Genomic DNA, 22,909 nt, shown 5'->3' on the forward strand with positions numbered 1-22,909 from the left:
TTTTTCAATGACTACCAACACAACCATTCTAAAACTGTTTTGGAAATTGTTATGCTGTATTTTGCGACAAATGTATAAGTCTTAATTGTCTGCATTAGAATAGTGATTAAAGCACATGTTTACGATCGTATGGGTTGCTTCTTTATGACATGGGACCAGATATGTGTTATTCCTTATATAAAATAAAATATTCGCAAAATCTCATTTATTTTTATTGTGTGAATTGCAGGCGTCCCGTCGGACACAGCGCAAATAGCACAACCCCTTCTGGTCTGTACAGCGCACATCCACTGGGACCCGGAGTACTGTGACGTAAAGCTCATTCAGACCATGATGCTGAGCAACGAGCTGAAAACCATTCTGGATGAGGCCACGCAGCTCACCCGTCCCTCGCCTGTCATGCAGGCTGGCAAGCAAACCATGCCCGGCCACGAATCGCACACTCCCGTTCAGCTACTGCTGTGCGGGGATTTCAACTCGCTACCTGATAGCGGTAAGTATTCATTGAAACAAAAAACCTCGAACAACAACCTCTAATAAACAGTCGATAAATAATCAACTCATTCTACTTCTTCCAGGGGTTATCGAATTTCTATCATCAGGTCGGGTCCCGTCTGACCACCGGGATTTCAAGGAGTTAGGCTACGCATCAAGTTTGCAGCGTATCTCAGGAACGGAGAGGCCCAATGAATTCACCCACCCCTTTAAGCTTGCGTCAGCGTATAGTGAAGATATCATGCCCTATACGAATTACACGTCAGTATAATTTTATTTTTTACTGTAGTAAGGTTTTCTAATGATACCCGCCATGTATGCCGGTGATTGCCAAGTGGCGTGAAGCCAAGACTTTAAGTAGTTTTAACTTTTGTAACGATTTGGTAAAAAATGAACAATCACAAATATGTCATATACGTATGTTATTTGTATGGAAACGTCAAAACAAAGATAGATAAGCTGCCATCATTGAAATTTGTTCCGTCAAATGACAAAAATATTAACTTTACTCAGTGGCGAAGAGTGACTTTTGAAAATAGGCAAGTTATGGAATGGGGGGCATAGTGTATAGGTAGGTACTTGTCACTCATGGTTACGGGACTTAAGAAAATAATAATATCATACTTACTACTGATAAATAGGTACACACAAACGTCAACTTTGAGTAATATCCTAAAAACCAAAAATAAAATCATTTTTTTTAATTATGTCAAATTAAATATGATTTAATGGTATAGACCAGTGGTCGGCAAACTGCGGCTCGCGAGTCACATGCGGCTCTTTGGCCCCTTGAGTTCGGCTCTGCCACAAATGCCTACAATGGCTACAAAGAAGAAACAAAGAAAATGGAAGACAAAAACCGTGAATTTAAAGTTGAATGGACTGAGATTTTTGTGTTTAGTCAAAATTTAAATGGCTTACCGACCTGTATTATTTGTCGGGAAAAATTGGCGCATTCAAATTTAGAGAGACACTTTACAACTAAACACGCGTCATTTGACACTAAATATCCTGTCGGTGCTGCAAGGAAAAAAGCAGTTGAGGAGAAGAGTCAAGAAAAATGAAGTTCTATATTTAATTAGATACTGAAAAGAATCTTTCAACAATGTTAATATTGCAAGTTTTGTGGTTAGTAAAGAGATTTCTAAGAGAGGAAATCAAGAGTAAATTGAGAAGTCGATTTATTGATTAGAACCTGGAATCGTGCTTAAAATTAAAAACAACTACTTACAAACCTGACTTACCCAAACTTTCCAAGGGGATGCAAGGCCATTATTCATATTGAGTGTTTGTCGGTCATTGTCATGATTCAATTTTATGGATACCTAACTTACAATTTAATTTTTATCAATAAATAAGATCATTATTACGTATGGTACTTACCTATTCAGTTTTATTCAGTGTACCTATAGTTTAATTACGACTTAAACTTTAACTAAATATTATTAAGTTAATAAACAGTATACCTACATATATAATTTAAGTTTAAGAAATTTGGCTCTCCAAAGAAATCTCAATCGTTGTACTGTTGATATTTGGCTCTATTGACTAATGAGTTTGCCGACTACTGGTGTAAACAAATTTTTTTTGATGTGATCTGATTTTTAATTATTTGCTTGAAGACTAATACTGAAAAGCCATTCTAGTGCAATTTGTTACAAAAAGATGTCCAAGATATTCCATACAAATACTTGATACACATACAGATTATTAATCTTTGAATGCGATGGCGCAGCGCATCTGTAGACAAATATATTATTGTGACAACTATATTATATTACGTATTGATGCCTCTGTTAGTTCATTATAGATAATATAAATTTGATTTTTATGAAGGTAGGCTTAACGTAATCGCCTAGTAAGGAATCTTCGCCCGCTGCTATCAAAGCAACGAGACTAAAAACGTTCCAGAACTGCCTACAAGTGTTTTAATACTAAAATTTTATCTCCCCCTCGGTACTGTCAAACTTCATGGTGCCTGTATGATATTATTTAATCATTGTATTTTCGATTCACCAGGTTTGACTTCAAAGGCATCATCGACTACATATTCTATTCAAAGCAGAGCATGACACCGCTCGGTTTGTTGGGACCACTGTCAGCCGACTGGTTTCGGGAACACAAAATCGTCGGCTGTCCACATCCACACATTCCCTCAGGTAACTTAACATTTAAATGGCTCTCTCTCTATACAAGTAGCGCTCGTTCATCATGACTATCTTTCACGCTCGCACTCACATATAAAAAGTTATGAGTGCGAGTGAAACAAAAAAAAATCTTGTCAAATTTACTTCATTTTTATATCATTTGGTCCATTTTTTCCCTCTTTTAAATTTGTCCTCAATGGGTTAATTACATCGTGATCTCCCTGGTGTTGGGAAACGGTGCCTTAGAGGAGGGGTCTCTCTCTATAGGTACTCTACCACGGGTAACCTTTAATGGCATACCTTCACTACAGGACACAAGATGAACTGTCTAATATAATGTTCTCAAAAATGTAATGGGTGTTTCAACACATCAATTTTATTCGTTGCATTTTAACAAGTAGATATTGCCTGTTTACGTTAATGTATTCAGATTATTTATAATTATATTCTTTTTAACACTACAACAGGCCTAGAGACCAAATGTCAGTAGTGTATTTAGTAATAGAAGTGAAACAATCACAAACACTCAGGCTTTGAGATAACCACATAAATATATTGTGTCCTCACCGGGAATCGAAACCTGGAGCGGATGAAAGGCCAGCGCAGCGCCTTACGTACTGCACCACAAGAGCTGCCTAGTCAGTTTAATTGCAACACTGCGGAAGGACCAATATTTTCTAAACCAGAGTTCAGACCAAAGTCTTCCATTAAATGTGGCGAAGTGCCTCAATTTGGTGTATTAAAATTTCCAAATAGTTTTCGTTTTTCTGCACATGTTAATTTTCAAAAATAATATATTCGCGGTAATACACTTACCCTGACAATATACTGACTATTAAGAAATTATTTATGGTCAATATGATCCATCCACCCTGTGATGATATCGTCGGTCCCTATTAAAAAAGTCGGATCTGAAATTTTGTCATTTTCGGATTATTACGTAAAAGTTATTTAAACACTTTAAACATTTATACCACAATCACAGTTTTTTTTGTTTGTTTGAAAAATTTCGAGATATTCAAGTTAAAAATGACGTATCTACCGACAGTGTCCGAATAACAATGTCGGTTCTTACCAACCGACATTGTTGGCTGGGCGTGGGTGATCAAGATGCGTCAAATCTGACAGTTGCTGTTTAGAACGTTTAGAAAAGTTTCTATAACCCGTATTTTTATTCATTATGGCAAGCAATAGGTCACAAAGGATATTTGATGAAACATCTTTGATTGCTCGTACTGAAAAATAGCATTTTGCAGATCCGACTTTTATAATAGGGACCGACGATATGATCGCCCTACATTTATTCAACAGTATGCTTACGAATGAATTTATGGGTTTTTTTACTAATGTAGGTAGTTTAATTAAATTTCAACTTGCTCTTTTTCAGATCACTTTCCGCTATTGGTAGAACTGGAAATGGTTCCGGCCAATCAGCCGACCAACGGTCTCATCGCCCGACGGTAGCAGCACTCCTCGCCCGCCACTCTCCCCACTCACCCACACCCATCCTCGATCCTCCCCTGCAGCCCCCCATTACCGAGTAGTGTGCGGACATAACCTCACCAACTGTTTATCAATAGACTCTTAATCATTACGTTGATGAAAGGAAAGGAAGAAGAAGATCAAGATGCTCGACCCAGAAGCCACACGGATATTCACGAGAGACACTGCTTTTGTAACACAGAATACAATTATAAGTAAAACAAGGACACTCGATAAGTACAATCGTAATAATGAAGACCCCCCCGATATTCTGAGCAATGATATCAATCGTGAAGATTTTAACTTTGATAATGAATTACACCGAATCTCTCATTTCTATATGGTTTATACAGTCATGAAAGTCGAGGTAATATTACTAATAAAAATTAATAACTCATTTAGATTTCATAATAGCTTTAGTTTTGATACGACTTATAAGATCACCTTTAATGCGGTCGAAATTAATACATATTGTGCCTATTTTACTTGTAATTTTTTATTCTGTGAATTTTTTAATTATTGCTGTTTTTCGATAATGTTTTTTTAATCAAATTGTGAGCTCAGTAAGGAAAAAGCAAAATTATTCAGAAGCCACAGTTTATTTTTGTACATCTTTTATTTCACACCGTTTATTGCGGTTTAGGCATACTAATTGTGCATTTATAGCTTGTTAATAATTGAGATTTCATTTTATTTATGATAAATAAACATTATCTTTTCATATTATCATGTACTCTAAAATCATCACAATTTTTCAATTCAAACATCGTATGTGTTGTAGTTCTAATCATATTTTGAATAATGTCCCTTTTTTATCCCGGGACTTTAAGTTACTTAAACAAATTCTTTATTCCTAGTGTATAATTATTGTAGGACTGTGTTTAAAAATTGTGATAATTTTTTAGTTCGTTATTAAATTTGTCGTCTACAAAAGCGTAACACTATGATGACATAACTGTTTATTTATTTATTAATTAATTTGTACAATAAATAGATTAAGATTTTAACTCTGTGGTGTGAGAATAATTTTGTTTTTCCGTACAATTGTGACAATTAATTATTTAATAATGATATGTACAATAAAATTCTCTAGAAATGTGTTTGAATTATATTTGTCGCAGTAGACAATTAACTGCGGCAGATATTGTATTATAAAAAAATCATGGATCGGTACATACTATGTATAATCAATTTTTTTAACACTGTTATAGACCGGCCATGTCTTTTTGGCAGCGCGGGCAGTAAGTTGTGTTTACTGTAAAGCGGCCGAATAAATGTGGTCGGAGTGTACATGACATAAAGTGTCTTTTGTGAATATGATTTTTTTATTATGAATTTTCCCCCCATTTCTGTTGTAACATGTATATGTGCAAAAGTGAATTTTTGCAATAAATGTGAAACACAATGTATGCAAGGAACAGCATTTTTTATGGATTTGGCGTTTTAGTTTAATTTTTTTTAATGATATGTAAGTTTTTTTAGATTAGGCGATTATTTCACCTCTCGTACACTTAATCATTTCATCCATATTCGTTTTTGTTTTCTTTTACGAAAGTCAAAGAAAGTCATTATTCAATCCTCATTTTAATACATAGCTGAGAGTACTATCTATTATATATCTATATATATATATATTATTTTTTTCAATCATTCATAGTTATAATTTACAAATTGACTTTTATTGCATAGCTTGACAAAACAAAATAAATTAAACAATTACTTAGGCGAATATATATTTTTACAGTTATAATTTCTGAGTGTTTAATCGATAATATCTAATTCGGGTACCTTGATGAATATTTCAAATATTTTTATAGTCAATTTTTTTCAGTCATCTTATTATGTATTATTTTAAGACATTGTCCGCCGCAGAACATTAAGACTTTGCCAAAATTAAGATTGACCGTTAGTATTCAATTAATATCAAATAAATATAGACGTGTGCAGAGGCCAGAGATGCATGCCTTTATTATCAATAATAATTAATCGTTTTTGTGTAAAATACTGTTCAAATAATAGTCATATCCGTATATTACAGAGATGGATTGAGGTGAGGAAAGTGCCTTTATCTTACCTTACAGGACATATTTCAAACCGCACTTTTATGGAGATTTCAGGCATCTATTATAGCTTTCAAAATTCCATAATAATTTGCCTAAAACTATTCTCTAATACAGGTATTTCTTGACTTACGGCAATACACACATATTATGCCTACAAACCACTACATACTATTAAAAATTAAAAATCGTTTATTTTTTTCTTCTAATATTCAAGGTAGAGTGGAGGTTAAAGTATTCGTCTTTTAATCCGTGGCTCGCTCATTTCATTTGGATCCATTACACAGTTGGAGAAATGGATAACTTAACAAATAAAATATCTGTAACTGGTCACATTATGCGGTCCAATCATGATAAATCAAATTAATCTAATGTCTAATTGCAGATATCTGAACAAGATTTAATTCATATCCATTTAATTGAACAAGCCAAATATAAATTGATGGTCATACGGTGAGTACATCACATTTTATAATTGACAATGTTTTAGAAAATTGGATGTATTTTATTGTTTTACTTAATTATCAATTTAAATTTACTAAACATGTTTTTAAAATTATTAAAATCTATTACTGTTAGAACTCCCACTATGGCCGATCGGTTATGTGTCAGGTGTATAATGTCATGTGTCCCGGGTTCGTATCCCGAATCTGGCAAATTCTTGTAATTAAAGTATTGACCTAATAGGTTGAGCAAGTGGCCAACATCCATTTCTCGTAAAAAACAAAAATTTGTTAATACAACCCCCACCCCGTGGAGCTTAGGATCGAATATGGTTTCAAAAAAAAAAAAACTATGTTGGATTCACAATATGAGATTCTACTTAGAAATGTGTATTATTAACTTTTAATCGGTTAATAAAAACATTACGCTTTATCGTGACCTTAAATATTTTACTATAAGAAACCTAATTTAATAATACTCTCATACAATATGCCGTACGTCTAGAACTATCTGTTTGTTCTAATTTTTGTTTGCATTAAGTAAATAGCAGCGCTGTTGTACATAATTGACATTTCATGAAATATCAAGGCCCGCTATGCATAGTTATGTTGAAAACTAAATGTGTCTTTAAAGGGACTCTGCATATGCAGATATATTCTTACATTCTCTCACAAAATTGTTTATTGTTACGCAATTGTTTTTTTTTTTTGTTTTCATAATGGATGCACTGTCGAGTGGAGAAATATGAACAAATCCTGATTATCTGTACAAGTTCACGATCCGGGAACACTCATTGCCGTGATCCGCGAGGCATTTAAATAGAGATCGGCGAATATTTATTATATTATTGGTACTGCCATTGTATAAATAAATATTAATAGTGATTTATATCGTTACGAATCTGATCCTGCCACAATATATAACCACCATCGATATTTTGAAACAAGAAAAAATAAATTAACATAAAAATATTTTTAATATGAAAAAGAAATAAGGCAAATCTTTATAGCTGTTACGTAACATAGTCAAATCATCGAGTTATATATTAATAAAACTTTTATCGGGTAAATCTACCGGAATATGAAATATCTTATCCATAGTTTTGCTGTCTCCAATAATAATTTATCTGTAAAATTTGCTTTATTATAATTATTTTTCTTTAGATTATTAGAATTAATATCTCATTTAGTACATATTTTTGAAAAAGTGTTCATTTTGCTTATCCTTGACTGCTAAAAAATAATAATACGTAAATAACTTTCTATCACACTTTATATAAATAAAAAAATATACTTATGCAATTATTTTGGTATATCATTTTTTTTTTTTTATTAGTTTGTGCAATTTAGTTTTATAATTGAATTAACAATCTCTGCGTTTTCTTTGTTTAGTTATTGCAATACAATTTTCCAGTCAACCTAAATGAATATTTTTTATTACGTATGAGAAAAGAATTATTTATTAATTTAGATTGTCATGTGGTGATATTGTAATCTTGTGTGAAGTGTTGTATGTAGTAGAGTGGCGGAGAGTAATTAAAAAAATGTATGCAGGTCTTTCTAATGCGCTTAAATGATGAACTTTGAAGTGATTTTAAAACTTAACTACATAATATGTATATTAAATTATATTATCGATCACCAAATTCCTTTCATATTATTTTTTCTCATTGATGATTTTTTTAAAATAATATTAACATTAGGGTACTCTTCCGATTACTACTATATATTAGGTCTTATTCAATTAGATTATATTATTATGAAAGACATTCAGACAAGAATAATTGATATTTTTTTAATTGTAAGAAAATCAAGAGTAAGTAATTAATTCAAATTAATTGTACGGCACTGTGATGCGAGTCAGATGGCATTTATGTATCTATTTTAATGTGAATATTCTTAACCATTGTCGTAAACCGTGCTAATACATTTAAAATAACTCATATGAGTATATCTTTACACATGCCTATTTATTATTAATAATTTTTTTAGGCATTTTTTTACAATAGATTATAAAACCATGACAATTAAATTCAATCGGTTCCTATATTACAATTTATCGATCCCATTAACCCTCATTTCAGTGTAACCTTTTTTGTTGTTTTGAGGAATCTTTAATATACAATAATTGTAGTGGAACAACATTCTGAACTATAATTTAAATGATTATTTTTTTGTGAACAAAAATTAATTAACAATAAATGTAATTTAATTATCGTAATGTAGAAGTCAATATAATTTTATTCCTTCTTCTCTATATAGTTTCATTTTAAATATCCACTGACAGGCGTCTCTTGTGGTGCAGTGCGTATGGAGCTTTCCTTCTACCTGAGAGTTGTGTGTTCGTTTCCCGGTGAAGACACAATATTTATGTGTTTTTCTCAAAGCCTGGATGTTTAAAAAATATGCACTGATTCGTCTATACAAAAATAAAAATCTTTAGAACAATTCAGAACAATTAATAATGTTAATTAAATTTCAAGACTTGTTTGTTTTAATACAACACCACGTCTCGACACTGGTTAAGTATGTTCACAGTAATTAATTGGCGGTCTCCGATGATAAATTTAATGTAAAATACTTTCTTTGAGTGTGTAGAAAAATTGTGATATTATGGATCTTTTTCATTGAACTATCAAGTGAATGTGTCGTTATATATATATATATTATAATTGTTTTAATCCTATCCTATTTTGAAAATATTTCATCGCATTCTTTTAGTCAAATTAAGAATACTGTGTTTAAACGGAGGTATGCTAAACAGCCGCGTTCTAGCCTCGACACTTCTCAATCATGCTTCACCGTCACTATTATAATAAATAATAATTCTGATCCCACTATTTTCTCTTAAAACTATATTCTATCAGTTTGTTATTATTATCCAGAAGCTACCGGAGGCTTTCCCTGCTAAATGAAAGCCTCCCTCTAGCTTTTGCCACTCTTTTAGCTCACCAGTTCATTGCTACCACATATTTACAACAAAACTAAACTAGTCTTGTGTTCGTCCAGGATTTAGTCTACCTCGATTTAAACATTGCAGTACCAAATTAAGTCCACATTCGATACGTGTATGTGTTTAAAAAAATTCTCTACACAAAATGTAAATCAATTTGTTTTGGAATATATTTATACATAAGGTGCAAGTTACATTTATTCAGACATTCTTACAATGATAATAATAATATTATCTTTATAATGCTTTATCTTAGTTTATTTTATTATTATGTATAATTTTCTGTATCGTCTGCGCAACATTTCAATAACATAATGATGTAAGTATTTTTTCGGTTTGATTCAATTATATGCTGTAAGGAGAAATAAATAATTAATTAATTTCGCTTTGTTTATTAGGTGGATGAATACTTTTGATACAATTTATTTTCAATTTTAATCGGTCTTATGACAAAATATAACACAAAACATTTCCTTTTGACTTGTGCACTTGTTGAAGTTATTCGTAGGTTTTATTTTTTTTGAAAATGGAGTATTATTATAAACCCGAACCGTGTTCTAAATTTAAATAATCATCATCGATATTTTCGTAATTTTTCCATTGGTCAAATCGATTCCTTACGGTATGCGCGTCATTTATTTTAATGTAAAACCAAAATGAATGTGTAAAACCAATGACCAATTTCAAAAGTATTAAAAAAATATTTTTACCTATTTATTTTGAGTGATAATACGTAGATTTTACAGTTTAAATAAATCTCATAAATATAAGTTTCAAAACTCGTATTTTATATAGATGTGAAAATGTTAGATAAGATTCATCGGGCCTTTAAGATTATGACATAGTTTTATTTGAAACGCACCTTTTCACTTGATGTTCCACGGTTTTTCTTAGTAAACAACAATTTATCGTAATTATTAATATTCAGCCACTTTTGTGACATTGAATGAATATTTTTTTAGTAAACTTATCCTAGCGTAAAGTTAGAAGTACATCTAAACTAATATTAAATTTATAAGACATGCTGTTAAATTCTAAGTTCATCTCATTCGTACACGACGTTACGGGAACATTTATTGCACATTGTGTACAAAAGAAAGGATAATGGAATATAAATGTGTCTTGTGTTTTTAATTTTATGTTACGAAGAACTTCTAATATCTTACCATAGTATCAACTACATATTTATAAACCCGTCTGTTTCCTAAGCCAAAAAAATTACATCGTTATCAATATACTTGTTCCGTTATAAATTAGGACTCCATCTTTGGACTAGTATTAATAGTGTCTTTTAAATTATTCGGTTAGATATTTTGTAAAATAAATTATGAACAATGAAATCGTACCTTGCGTGTATGTATCGGGTAACCAAAATATAAACAAGAATGTGTTGTTTATATGTAAACTAATATGGCAAAAAAATCGTACAAAGTTCTAATTATATTCTGGTATCAAGGCAAAATAGATTATAAGTTGTATGCAAAAGCTAGTTTGTAATTCGATGATCATTCTGCCAGACATTTATAGATAATTTTAAGAGATTTTTATAAAATACACGTAGTTAAAATTTTATTTAATTTCGGTTTGTTCGTGCTTTATTTTTTTTTCCGTGTACAGTTGATTCTTGATTTACCAGGTGACTGATTAATTCGCAAGTGCGTTTGTAATCTGCAAATGCTGAACACGCGAAGTGAAAATTATCTAGGAATATTTTAATACTGTAATTTAAAAAAATTCCATTAATGTTTTGGATGTTGAAATGGGAAATCGATTATCCGGGGAATAGATTTCCCCATTTAGCCTGTTAAATTGAGGGTAAACTAACTGTACATACGATAATTATTACAATGTTGATAATTTACAAAAACAAGTGAGATTAATTTCCATTCAAAAATTAATTCAGTTCAGTTTTCTTTCATTTGCGATTCTAGTTAAATATTTCCTTTTTTATAGAAAGTGTATTGAAAGTTATAAAATATTATATAAAAACAATATATATTATTATTATAACTATTGTATTATATTATATTGAAATAAATCATTTATTATTGTAGCGATCCTGAATATTACGCAGTTTAGTTAATCGGTGAATACTGTAAATAGTGATGCAAATATAATTTTCATGTATATTTATGATTTTACATTATCAAAATCTCATTCATTCGTACTCAATTTAGGTGAATACTAATATGTATTTTAGTGTACAATAGAGTTATCAAACCAATATTTTCATACGCGAGTATAACGTTAGCTCGGTGATCTATAATAATTAATTTATTTCATAATTCTAATTGGCTAATTCATCAGAATGTTGGAGACAGCAAACTTTAATATAACAATACGCGCATAGTCTATGAAAATTGACATGTTACGCACATTTTTTTTAATTTCAAACCTCTTAAACTGAATGATTCGTACTATTTTTAACATGTATCGTTAAAATTTTACATATAACTAATATATATACCGAAAGCCGCTATAAATAGGTAAGTATATAAAAATAAACTTGTCAAACCCATACATACTATTTGATTTAGAAAAAGTTAGAATAATAGCTTTAATGTGGCATTGTAATTGAGTTGTAATTAACCATTTTGTTTTTATTGTCGTTTCAAAGATAAAACTCGCTAAGTTTAATATTAACCTTTAATTGAAAACTATTTTAAATGTTGTTTATCACTTGCACCCGAGCTGGCCTGGTTGGTAAAACGACTGCTGCTGACAAAGATGTATGTTTTTCAATGTATCCAGTATTCCTTGTAAAAATTGTTAACGCCATTAAGTTTTCTAATAGATTCTCATGTAGAATTGATTCATAAAATGATAAAAGATATTTTTTTCATTTTGACACTTGGTGAGTTTTACCAACGGCATATAACTAGTTTTAAATTCTAATTTTTTTAATGTGTGCTTAACAGTATAAAATCAAGTTTATAATAATATATTTGTATGTAACTAATCCAATTCAGTGCAGTTTATTTAAATCATCGTCAAACTGTGATAAAACATAATATTAAAATAATCAAGTTCATCCAATTACTTAGTGCGGTAAAATTCCTTTAATACATTGACATTGAAATATAATAGGGTTTAGTGCGAAACGTTACAGATATGTGTTAAAAATAGTATTAGTTGATTATTTTGTTATTTCAATATGTAGATAATAAATAACATGTATGTTGGGAATTTTTTTTTTGAGTGAACGATTTGAAAGTATTTAGGATTAATAATTTAGTATAATGCCTGAATGCATTATGTTTGTGGGGGTCAAGAGAAAACATTTTAAGTGAGAATTATTTTTGTGAATATGAATCAACAACTGAACTTGAGATGAATGCGTGTTTAGTTTGAATTATTGTCGGTTTTAGCTGTATAAATACTTAAATGACGTATTACTCTTGATTAAATAAATTAAGGTGTCGTGCTAGAACAAAATGAGGAAACTTAATGGTTTGAATACTTTAATGGTTACATCTCGAATATAGGATTAAGCCATGTTCGGGTCAATCACGCGATTAGCATAATTTTTATACAATTACACGTGTAAATAACGACAGAAATTAACACTTCTTATTACATATGAGTCCGGTTACGTCATAAGCTATAAATAGTTTTTTGCAATTATTTGAGTAGGTCAATTCGGTAAAATTCATAACATAATAAAAAGGCTGACTATATATCCTATCTTCTTTGTTTTTGCAATTTTCTGACTAAACCTTAATTTTAGGGAACGTGTCATTTTTATTCTTTTTTTACCATAGTGTTTATTATTGAATTATCAATTTACCCGTACCGTCGCATAAAAAAAAACAGTAAATGTGATGTATTAGATTACAAGATATTCTTTTCATTTACTCAACAGTCGAGTACCTATTTATTTATTAGTTCCAGGTAATTTTATAGTCGGCCCATAACTATTCGTTTTTTTTTTATTTCTAGCAATATTGTCGACAAATAATAATTTATTGTATCACAGATAAAACTCAGTAAGTGCAATAGTTTAACATTGCATTTAATGAGTTTTACATCTGATATAACAAAATAAATTATATTCAATTCTACAAATATTGCTGGTCAATAGCTATTTTAGTTGCCACACCATTATTACTGATAGCCTAGGTAATGGTGTGACAACCACGTATTGACTATAAACCAATATGTTCAGTTTAATGTAAATGCTAATTCAACTAATAGTTTCATTTACTCTACTAAGTGAAGTAATATAAATATTTTGTACTTTTCACAGTACTATCTTGTTTGATGGCTGTTTCTTTTTAATTCGCTACTACAATTTTATTTTGATTCATGTTACATGATAAGTACATACCGACTACAAATCAGATACTTGATATTTATATAACTAGTATAATAATTAATTAATGAATATGAAATGTCACTTTGATCGAGATGCAGAAATTTATATCGACGATGTGAACGAATTTACCTCCCCTAGCAAAAATATCTGTCATATAAACTTGTATGTGGAATGTAATTCTATTTTTGATAGGTTTATAACAGAATGTTGTGCTTTCAAACAAAGTCATAACAAGGTTTATTACCGTATAGGGCTGGTGTCTTATGTATGTGTGTAAATATTGTAATTTCTACACAGCATGTTTGTGCTTAAAATGAATTTTCGAATGAAATATTATATAATAGTACAAAGGTCTTTGAGTAATTATTATTGTTATTTAATATTGGGTAAAATGCCTTTTCTCCCACCCCACTTTTTGAGTTGAAATGTACCTACCTTGATGAAAAATTTAAGTGAAAAATAACACTGCTGTTTTAATTTTACTAGGTTATATGTAACATTTTCAGTTTTAACAGTGTCATATATTTATAATGAACCATAATACCACTCCTGCCTATATAAAAAGAAATATGTTGTATGCCTATTAAATTTTGAAGTAATTTTCTCCACGTTGCTAAGAAATGTAACATACAACCTTTTACTTTTCAGTGACTTGTGTTAGTATTTCTTTGTCAACTGCCAGTTCACTATGTTTTTTTTATGTCCATTATGTTAAGATATATTTTCATAATCATTAAAAAAGTGATATTAATTAAAATTAACAAGTTTTCTTTAGTCTGTATAAAATATTCGAAAATTCCCCCTTTGACGTTTCATAGCAATTATTAAATTATTTTATTTTAATACAAGCTGCAATCATAATTATAGTCAAACCAAAACATTTTAATACAATAATTAACAATGCGTTACATGCCTGTCAAGTGATCAATAAACGCAATCTGTAAAAACGTCCTATAATAAAATTTGAACTAATTGAGTAAACTGCCTTGATTTTAATATTACAAGTGACATCTTTTATGAAACCATGTAAAATGTTTTGGTTAGATTAATTAATCATGTTTAAATTTTTAGCGAAACAATATTTATGAAATATCGTTGATACTTATTCAATTCGATACCTTGTTTCAATATAGATCTCAAAAATAGCTTCTAACTAACTGAACAGCACTGATTAATAATCCTTTAGGTTTTATGATTTTGCACAAATACCAAAAAACAAAAAAAATTTACAACATTTCTCTAATAATAATTTTTGATAATTTATTATTATATTCTTTGTGAATTATTAATTTAGTGATAGGCATCAGCTTTTTTTATCGTATCGGTAGTATTAAATTTAAAAATGTAAGTTTCATTTGATTCAGTGTGCATGCCATTACATTTAATAATCAAAGGAAAAAAATCAGGGTGAAATTTTATATTCTGTTATTGAGGTGACATGTAGAGTAAAAAAATCATTTTAAATTACTTAAATTGTAAATTTGTTAAAAGTCAGTCAATCAATATTAAGGCATCTGTAAAACAGTAGGATAAGGATTTACGGACATCTGTTAATTATTGTAAAAAGCTTCAATATAATGCAATTTTAAATATTCTGTTAAAGTCGACCAGACATCTGTAATTTAAATAATGTTAACTACTTGAGTTTTGGCCATTCAACTTATTAAAAAAAAATGTAATATTTAATTAAAATAATGTTCAGGGAATGTGTGGGAGAAATCTGACAGCTTCCGAGCACTGATTATTATGTAATATTACGGTTTCCGTCAGATCTCTCTCCGACGCTTCCATCGTCGGTTAAGCGAAATGTATCATTGGAAAGTTCACGATTAATAATAACATATTCCAGAAAGGTATTTAAATGTAGCTCAAGAATAAAGACTGCACAATGTTAAAAATAAATGTACAATATAAAGTTAAAGATGATGCGAGCGAGTTTGGGCGTTCAGGGAATGGCACAAGGACCGGTAACGGAAAGAATATGCTTTACATCACTGTGATAAAGACAATATGCATTAATACCTGAACATACACCATATTATGTAACTAAAACAAAAAAAAAGTGATAATGAAAAGTAAATACTTACTTATTATTGTATTTTGTCTACATCATCTATTATGAAACTTCATCTACCGAGAGTACAAAATAATTATACTTTTCGATATAAGGTGTCTGGCCGACGGTATATAGGTACGATGATCTTATTTGAGAAACTTCTTCGTAGTATAAGAAAGTGTAATTGTCAGATGCCACGAGAGCTACCTGTGATTCCTGATTCCTAGCGTGTATTTTTTGCTTTATCGTTTCTCCGACGGGAGGAGTCTTGTATTATGAATTTTTGACCACGGTGGTGCTTTTAATTTATTCTCAATATCCAATCTGTCCTCTTGTCACAATTTATTATTGTTTTTGTATGAATTTTTGCGAGATCGTGTGTTGACATATTTGTAACCATTGTGAATACACTTACATCTTTCTAAAGGAAGGAAAAATAAAATATTATGGATGAAAACAACTTTTTTATTTACTACTATCTTATGCCCACCCCAGACGATACTTTGACCAATTTCAAGTGAGTATCTTCCGCACATTGTACTATTTCTTTGTTACAATATTCAGTGTACCTAATTCAATTGGCTGTTATCTCGAATCGTTCAAAGGAGATTATCCAATCCCCATTATCATATGTTTGTGTTGAAACAAATTCTGTGTGTGAAAAGAAAAGTGAGATCGGACTAGCAATTTTAAAATAGGTTGAATATGCAAAATTAATTAATGGACTTTTACGTGTAAAGAATAAAAGTCAAATTAATGCCAATGAATTAGTACATTTCACACAGAAACATACATATTCCACATACAAAATTGTCTTAAATCCAATCTTTGCTGATAAGTAGTGATTTTACATTTTTCACCCACAGAATTATTACTTTAAAATGCTATGTTTTATTATGATCATGTCCGATCCTAATAAGATCATATGGGCCCTCCAGGAGTGTAGGTTGTATTAACAGATTTTGTTTTTATGAGAAATGGATGTTAGCCACTTGCTCAACCTATTAGGTCTATACTCTGACTCATACACAAATTGAAAAACAATATGTGTACTTGCCACACCCAGGATTCGAACCTGGCACCCACGACGCTTAGGCCGCGTGGCTATCGTGGTTGTCAAATTCTATAGCAATTATTAATTTTCATCAAGACCCTGTCAATTTTTACAATTAACACTATTCAAATGTAAAGCCCTTTTTTACAAAAATGAATCCAAATTAACACACTGTCTGAAACTGGTAATATGTGAGAGTTGCCTTGAGGGTTATCAGTGAATATAGCGCATTACAATACATGCAAAGTACTCATGCAATGTTCGAAGAGCCACATTTTGGATATTTATAAGAATCAACGCATCGTTTAGAAGTGACATTACATCTACACATAATTAAGTTAAATATATTTAAATACGACATCCTCCGGGTTCTCGACTGTTTGTAATTCTAGCGTCACCGGGCACTGGAACCAGTTTGCCAAGAGTTCTTCTGAATATCCGATGAGGAAATACATTTTTGTGGGTGCCAGGCTTCGTTTGATGAGAGCCGCGACTCTGATGTGGTTGAATTGTCTTTTGATGATAACTTCTGAGAGGACAAGAGAGTGCCATGTGGAGGTCATGAATCTGCGAATGAATATATCTTCGGTGGCTGTTTCGGACCGCCTCAAACCGCCTTCCATATTTGCTACAAAAGAAAGAGTAATTGTTAATTAAACTATTTTTTTTAACACTGACTACACAATATTTAAGATTGTGGCATTCTTTTTATTGAAAATATATCATTTTGAAAAACCTCATATACCTACTCGCCAAGAAGATTTAGGCAAAAGTCGGAAGGCGCTGTTGTCGACTAAATGGGAGGAGCTTGTTAGTTTATAATGGAATTGCGGTTAAAAATGGGAGGAGCTTGTTAGTTCACAATATTAACACGTAGCCAAGAAGATGTTGTTCGAGTATAATACACAAATTCTAGAAAAAATCTTGTAATGAGAGATTCAAACACAAATCTTTTCCTTTACAGGCAAATATTATAAACCAATTATTAAACTACAGACCCAAATATCCATCTTGCATAATATAATTTCTTACAACCACATACTCTATCTGAAGTATTTCATATCTGTAATTTAAAATTTGAATTACTCAAGTTTGTCATTACCTTAATAATTTTAATTGATTAAGGCATCAAGTATAGATATTAACAATATAGTGTTCAACCCAGATCTAGTGAAATATAGATATTCCAGAATTTGGCGCCTTCTAACTCATGGCACTATGGGCGGTCGCCCTATCCACAGGCCGGCCCTGCATGAACAAATGACATTTATACTCACAAGTATTCCAGGAGTTCCATGATTTTCGATGTGCAATATAGTATGGAAAGTTTGCCATTTCATATGTAAGTGGTTTATTTCGTTTAGGGGTAACTCTGTATTTTCCAGATTGAACGCGGCATGATACTGCGGTGGTGTGAATGCTATTTTCGAAACATTTCGAGTAATTGCTTACAATTCTTGACAACAGATTCTGAAAAATAAACAATGGTTGGATCAATTTGAAGTTCATAAAAATATTGGCTACAGTACCGCACATAATATCATAACAGTATGAGAATAAAATAAATTGTGTGCAGTAGAAAATTATCGTGAAACTTCGAAGTACCTATACCAATATCTAATTAAACAAGGTAAGCAACAAGAAATAAAAGAGGTTGTCTACCGGCTTTAAAAACTGGGATAGTTGTACACTCATTTTTAGCAAAAAGGTTACTTAAATACTTCTAATATTATTTATTTTAATCCAGAAAAAAATATACAGGCATAGACTAATACAGGTTTTATAACCTCAAACCTCTCAAACTAACTGTCAAATATGTAGACAGTGCTGCCAGTAATAGTTTATTAATATACAATATATTATTATGATGGATATTCGAGCCATCTTTATACTTGAACAAAAATGATTCATACAAAAATAATATGTAAGTATCGTCTTATGCAACTTATATTACTAATAGCCTAGTGCTCTAAATTATTAATATTATCTTTAGTTAATTATTAATAAATTTATTTGTTTTAAAATATTTTTATAGCAAAATTCTTTTTTTGACAGGCTGTTTCGGTCTACAAACCCAGCTTCGAAACGATCTACAATAATCATTACTAAAGTTATGTCAGAGATTCAGGTAACCTTGCTGTCGTGATGTCGTGATAGATATAGAGCGAAAGATACAATATTAAATTATGAAAACATGTAAATAATATTTTTTTTTGTAAATATTATAATATAGGTTCAGTTAGCATTTACTTTGTTTTTAATAATATTGTTAATTATTAACATTAAATATTATATTCAATTAAGTGTCTTAAATTGAGATTGTGTACTTAGGTACCAATAAAGGGCGGTAGGCACTATGAGCTAATAGATAATATTGATTGAATTGCATTTACCAAAATTAATAGTGGCAATGTCAATGAATAATAATCGGGAAATAGATAGGTGCCTATCATAACAATAGAGTACCTTGCTATAAAAAATTCTGCAAAAAATATATCTTTGTACGGAAAAACGGCGATAAATAGTAGAAAAAATTAAATTACCGTGTTAGATACCCACTAAACGGAGTTTATGGGTCTCCTCAGGGTGAAGGACTTTTATTTTTACGAGAAATGGATGTTAGCCACTTGCTCAACATATTAAGCCCAAACATAGATTGAAAAATAACATATTGTAAATTTATTAGATCCGGGACCTGCGCTCGAAATGGAAAATTTTACGAACCGGAGCGCTCGATAATTTTACAAAAATATCAACTATATTATACTATAGATACTACATTAATTGTAAATGTGATTTATAAAAATAAGTGTTATTTTTTTATTATATGAAATATCTAGCTCAGACGGTCAAATTAATATTTCCACGAGACGGAGCGATAATTTTGTGGATTTTATGAACCGGGACGGCGCTCCTGTGCGTTCCGGTCCATTTCTTGTCCTGTCCGGGATACACGGAATTATAAATCTCAGTGAATTTTTTATCATTAATTTGTTTCGTGGATAGTATAAACATTATTATTCAAATATATTCGAAATTATTTTGATTGTACTTAGGTTTCTACTATAAATTAATATACTTACTTAAGTATAGATGAAAATAAAATAAATATTTAATCAGCTGTTTATAATATTATACTTACTTAAAAATTTGTGTAAGAGGGGTGGTGGTGCAGAAATTTTCGGTTGACCCCACTCCTACATAATAAATATAGGTTTATGTTTATTTATTTTTACCTTTTTTATTCTAATTTTTTTAAGGTTCCGATTCTATCAAGTCAAGCCACGTCAAAATGTCGCGAGGGATGGTTTGGCGAAAGCGAGTTATTTGTAAAATTTCTTTAAAATATAATTTTCTGTGTCACAAAGTAACATGAATACTTACCAGATATTCCGTGACTGATGGTAAATATATCACCAAAATTATTAAAATTATTATTTGCCGATAATAAAAAGAGGACGTATTTCATAATCAGCAGCAGTCCCATAGTCCATCAGTCCGGCGTGGTGGATCAACAAGCTAAGTGATACAAATACACATCACAATTTTGCTCCAATAATAAAAATATCAGACACAGACACTGACTTCAAAAAAAAGAGAACATTTCCGGGTGAAAGGGGTGTCTGGGAAACCCCTTATTTCATTTCCTACCTCTTTTTGACTTGGCAATCTCACTGTATTGAACAATCTCCTATTCGTCCTTTCTCCCCTTTGAAGTGAGAAGACCCTACCTGTTGCTCAGGCCAATGATCAGCTGCGACACGTTTGCACGTAGTCACCACTAACACCAACAAGACACACAACCGCAGTAAGTACCTACCCACTAAGTTGTAAAATGTAAATGAAGATTGGAATAAATAATACCTATTATATTCTTTTATTTGGAACACCCACGCATGAGGTTAGCATAATATTAAATTCTTGATTAAAAAAACGAATGAAAAAAAATTGCCACGTCCAAATGAAAGAACAAAAGAAGGTGCGTAGATTTATAAGTAAGGGTTTATGTCGGAGGGTTTGTTTTGACTTTAATTAAAACCACGGATTCGGCGTAATTGAATATTAGATATTATATTTTACTTTTCATACACGATAAAGACAGGACATAGATGCTTATATAGGTAACAAAAACATACGTGAAAATGTATCTTATAATTGCCAAGGTGCCACAGACACTTTGTTATTAGGGGCGATACACAAGGTATTTTACTTTATGCAATTATTTTCGCAAGGATTAATAATTATTATTGTAATGTAGGTATATAAGATTCGAAAGCAGTCAAGGGCTAGTTGCCGACTAACTGTTATCTTTTTTTTTCAAGTCACGCAGGGGTAAAAGTATGCGAAGTCACTTGCCATAATCATCATGTATGTCACTACAACCCTTGAATGAGGCCACGACCCGGCCTCCTTCAAAAACTTCCTCAATCCTAGACGATCCAACGCCGACATTCTCCAGTTGATTTGACCGTACAGGTTTTTCTTGCCCTCGGGGGTTGCGTACACAGCCTGCCTTGTTGTTATATCCTCCGGCATTCTATGCACGTGGTCGATCCAGCGTAGTCTCTGCATTTTCATATGCCACGTGATCTTCATAAGTCACTTGTAGCTAATTTAATCATCGTACCAGCGTTCGTTTTTTTTTTTGCTTCAATTTCCTTCATTTATGATCCATGTCTGTAGGAGAATGCAGATAACTCAGAAATAATGGGAACTGAAATATCTAACGGGTAAGGACTAGCAGGCAACCGATTTCGAGTGCAGATGAATACGGAATAAACTTAAACAGGTGTCAAAAATTTCACACACGGGTAAGGCGATAGCAGGTAACCGACTCGAGTAAGGAAGAATCCGGGTTAAACTTTCACACGTGTTAAGAATACGTTTTACGTCGAATACTAAAAACTGCTCTCGGTTTATGCATTTACGCTCATTTAATGTTGGTGTATTACACACACTATGGTACGTCCATAATGCGTGGTTCATTTTCGTAGGACACGCACATTCAAATCCCTGCTTCAAAATGTAGTGTATTGAATATAGCCTATCGGAATTCTATTTATTTCTGTTCTGTGGGAGAAGGTTTTCAACATTATCTTTGGTGCCTATATCACCATTCCGCTGAGCAGACAAAATATAAAAGACTTGGGCAATGCCAATAGGTACCTAATAATATTATTATGATATAATATTATTTAATAATAATTTACGATCACCATTGCAAAGCTGCATGTAAAAATAAAAACCCGAAAAAATTGAGTCATTGGCTAAAATTTCCTGCGAAAATTCGCTCGATCGCAATCGGCTATCGTCGAATAAATTCTGTCGAAGAAAAAATCGAACAAGTTAGTATCGAGATTGAGGCAAGTAGATATTAAAAGTACATTTCGATGGAATCAAGTCTTGCCACACCTTTTACATGGTGCCGCAGTGCTGAATGGCCGACAGAGGCGACTGGCGGTGGGTAGGTGCCAGCAGCCAGGGTTGCCCACAAGTTTTTTTTCTAATACAGTTTCTGGGGAAATCATATTTTTCTATGTCCTATCGGGACTATATCGGGACAACGGGACGTCACACACGAAGTCGCAATGACACGAAGCCAGTTCAATGACCAATCAGAGCTCACCCATCGTCCAGCCAATCAACACTCGAGCTGCGACACTATTTGTTACTGATTTCAAGTTAATTCTTTTCAAATTTCATGTCAATTCTACATGATATTTTCAAAACAAAAGCAATCGTATAATATTTTTCGAGTTGACATTTGGTGTAAATATAATAAAATATTATACATAGTATTATGTAATAGCGTTTTTAAACCGTATTGATAAAAAGGTTTTGCAATTCGTACAGCTTAATGGGTAAGTCTACTTTTATTATATTCTGTTTATATACGCTTGTACG

At 31.4% G+C, this 22,909-nt stretch overlaps 2 protein-coding genes across 2 annotated transcripts in view; one reads left to right on the forward strand and one right to left on the reverse strand.

Moving 5' to 3' along the window:
* Window positions 1–5,535, forward strand: part of twin (CCR4-NOT transcription complex subunit 6-like twin) — a 518,909-nt gene extending 513,374 nt beyond the window's left edge. Inside the window, exons 8-11 of the mRNA XM_085945481.1 lie at window positions 230–493; window positions 579–756; window positions 2,515–2,654; window positions 4,030–5,535. Coding sequence (XP_085801607.1) covers window positions 230–493; window positions 579–756; window positions 2,515–2,654; window positions 4,030–4,106 — 659 coding nt within the window. The 3' untranslated portion in view covers window positions 4,107–5,535. The remainder of the gene's footprint in view (window positions 1–229; window positions 494–578; window positions 757–2,514; window positions 2,655–4,029) is intronic.
* A 10,867-nt stretch (window positions 5,536–16,402) lies between these two features.
* mRpS24 (mitochondrial ribosomal protein S24) lies at window positions 16,403–18,795 on the reverse strand. Its single transcript, XM_085945486.1, has 3 exons — window positions 18,668–18,795; window positions 18,283–18,475; window positions 16,403–17,633 (listed from the first exon to the last, which is right to left on the reverse strand). Exons 1-3 carry the CDS (start codon window positions 18,698–18,700, stop codon window positions 17,344–17,346), a joined length of 516 nt encoding a protein of 171 aa, XP_085801612.1. The 5' UTR covers window positions 18,701–18,795; the 3' UTR covers window positions 16,403–17,343.
* Between the last annotated feature and the right edge of the window lie 4,114 nt (window positions 18,796–22,909).

The sequence above is a fragment of the Rhyacophila brunnea genome, unplaced genomic scaffold (genome assembly GCF_057557595.1).
Source record: "Rhyacophila brunnea isolate RB1 unplaced genomic scaffold, BYU_Rbru_1.0 scaffold_18, whole genome shotgun sequence".
NCBI lineage: Eukaryota > Metazoa > Arthropoda > Insecta > Trichoptera > Rhyacophilidae > Rhyacophila > Rhyacophila brunnea.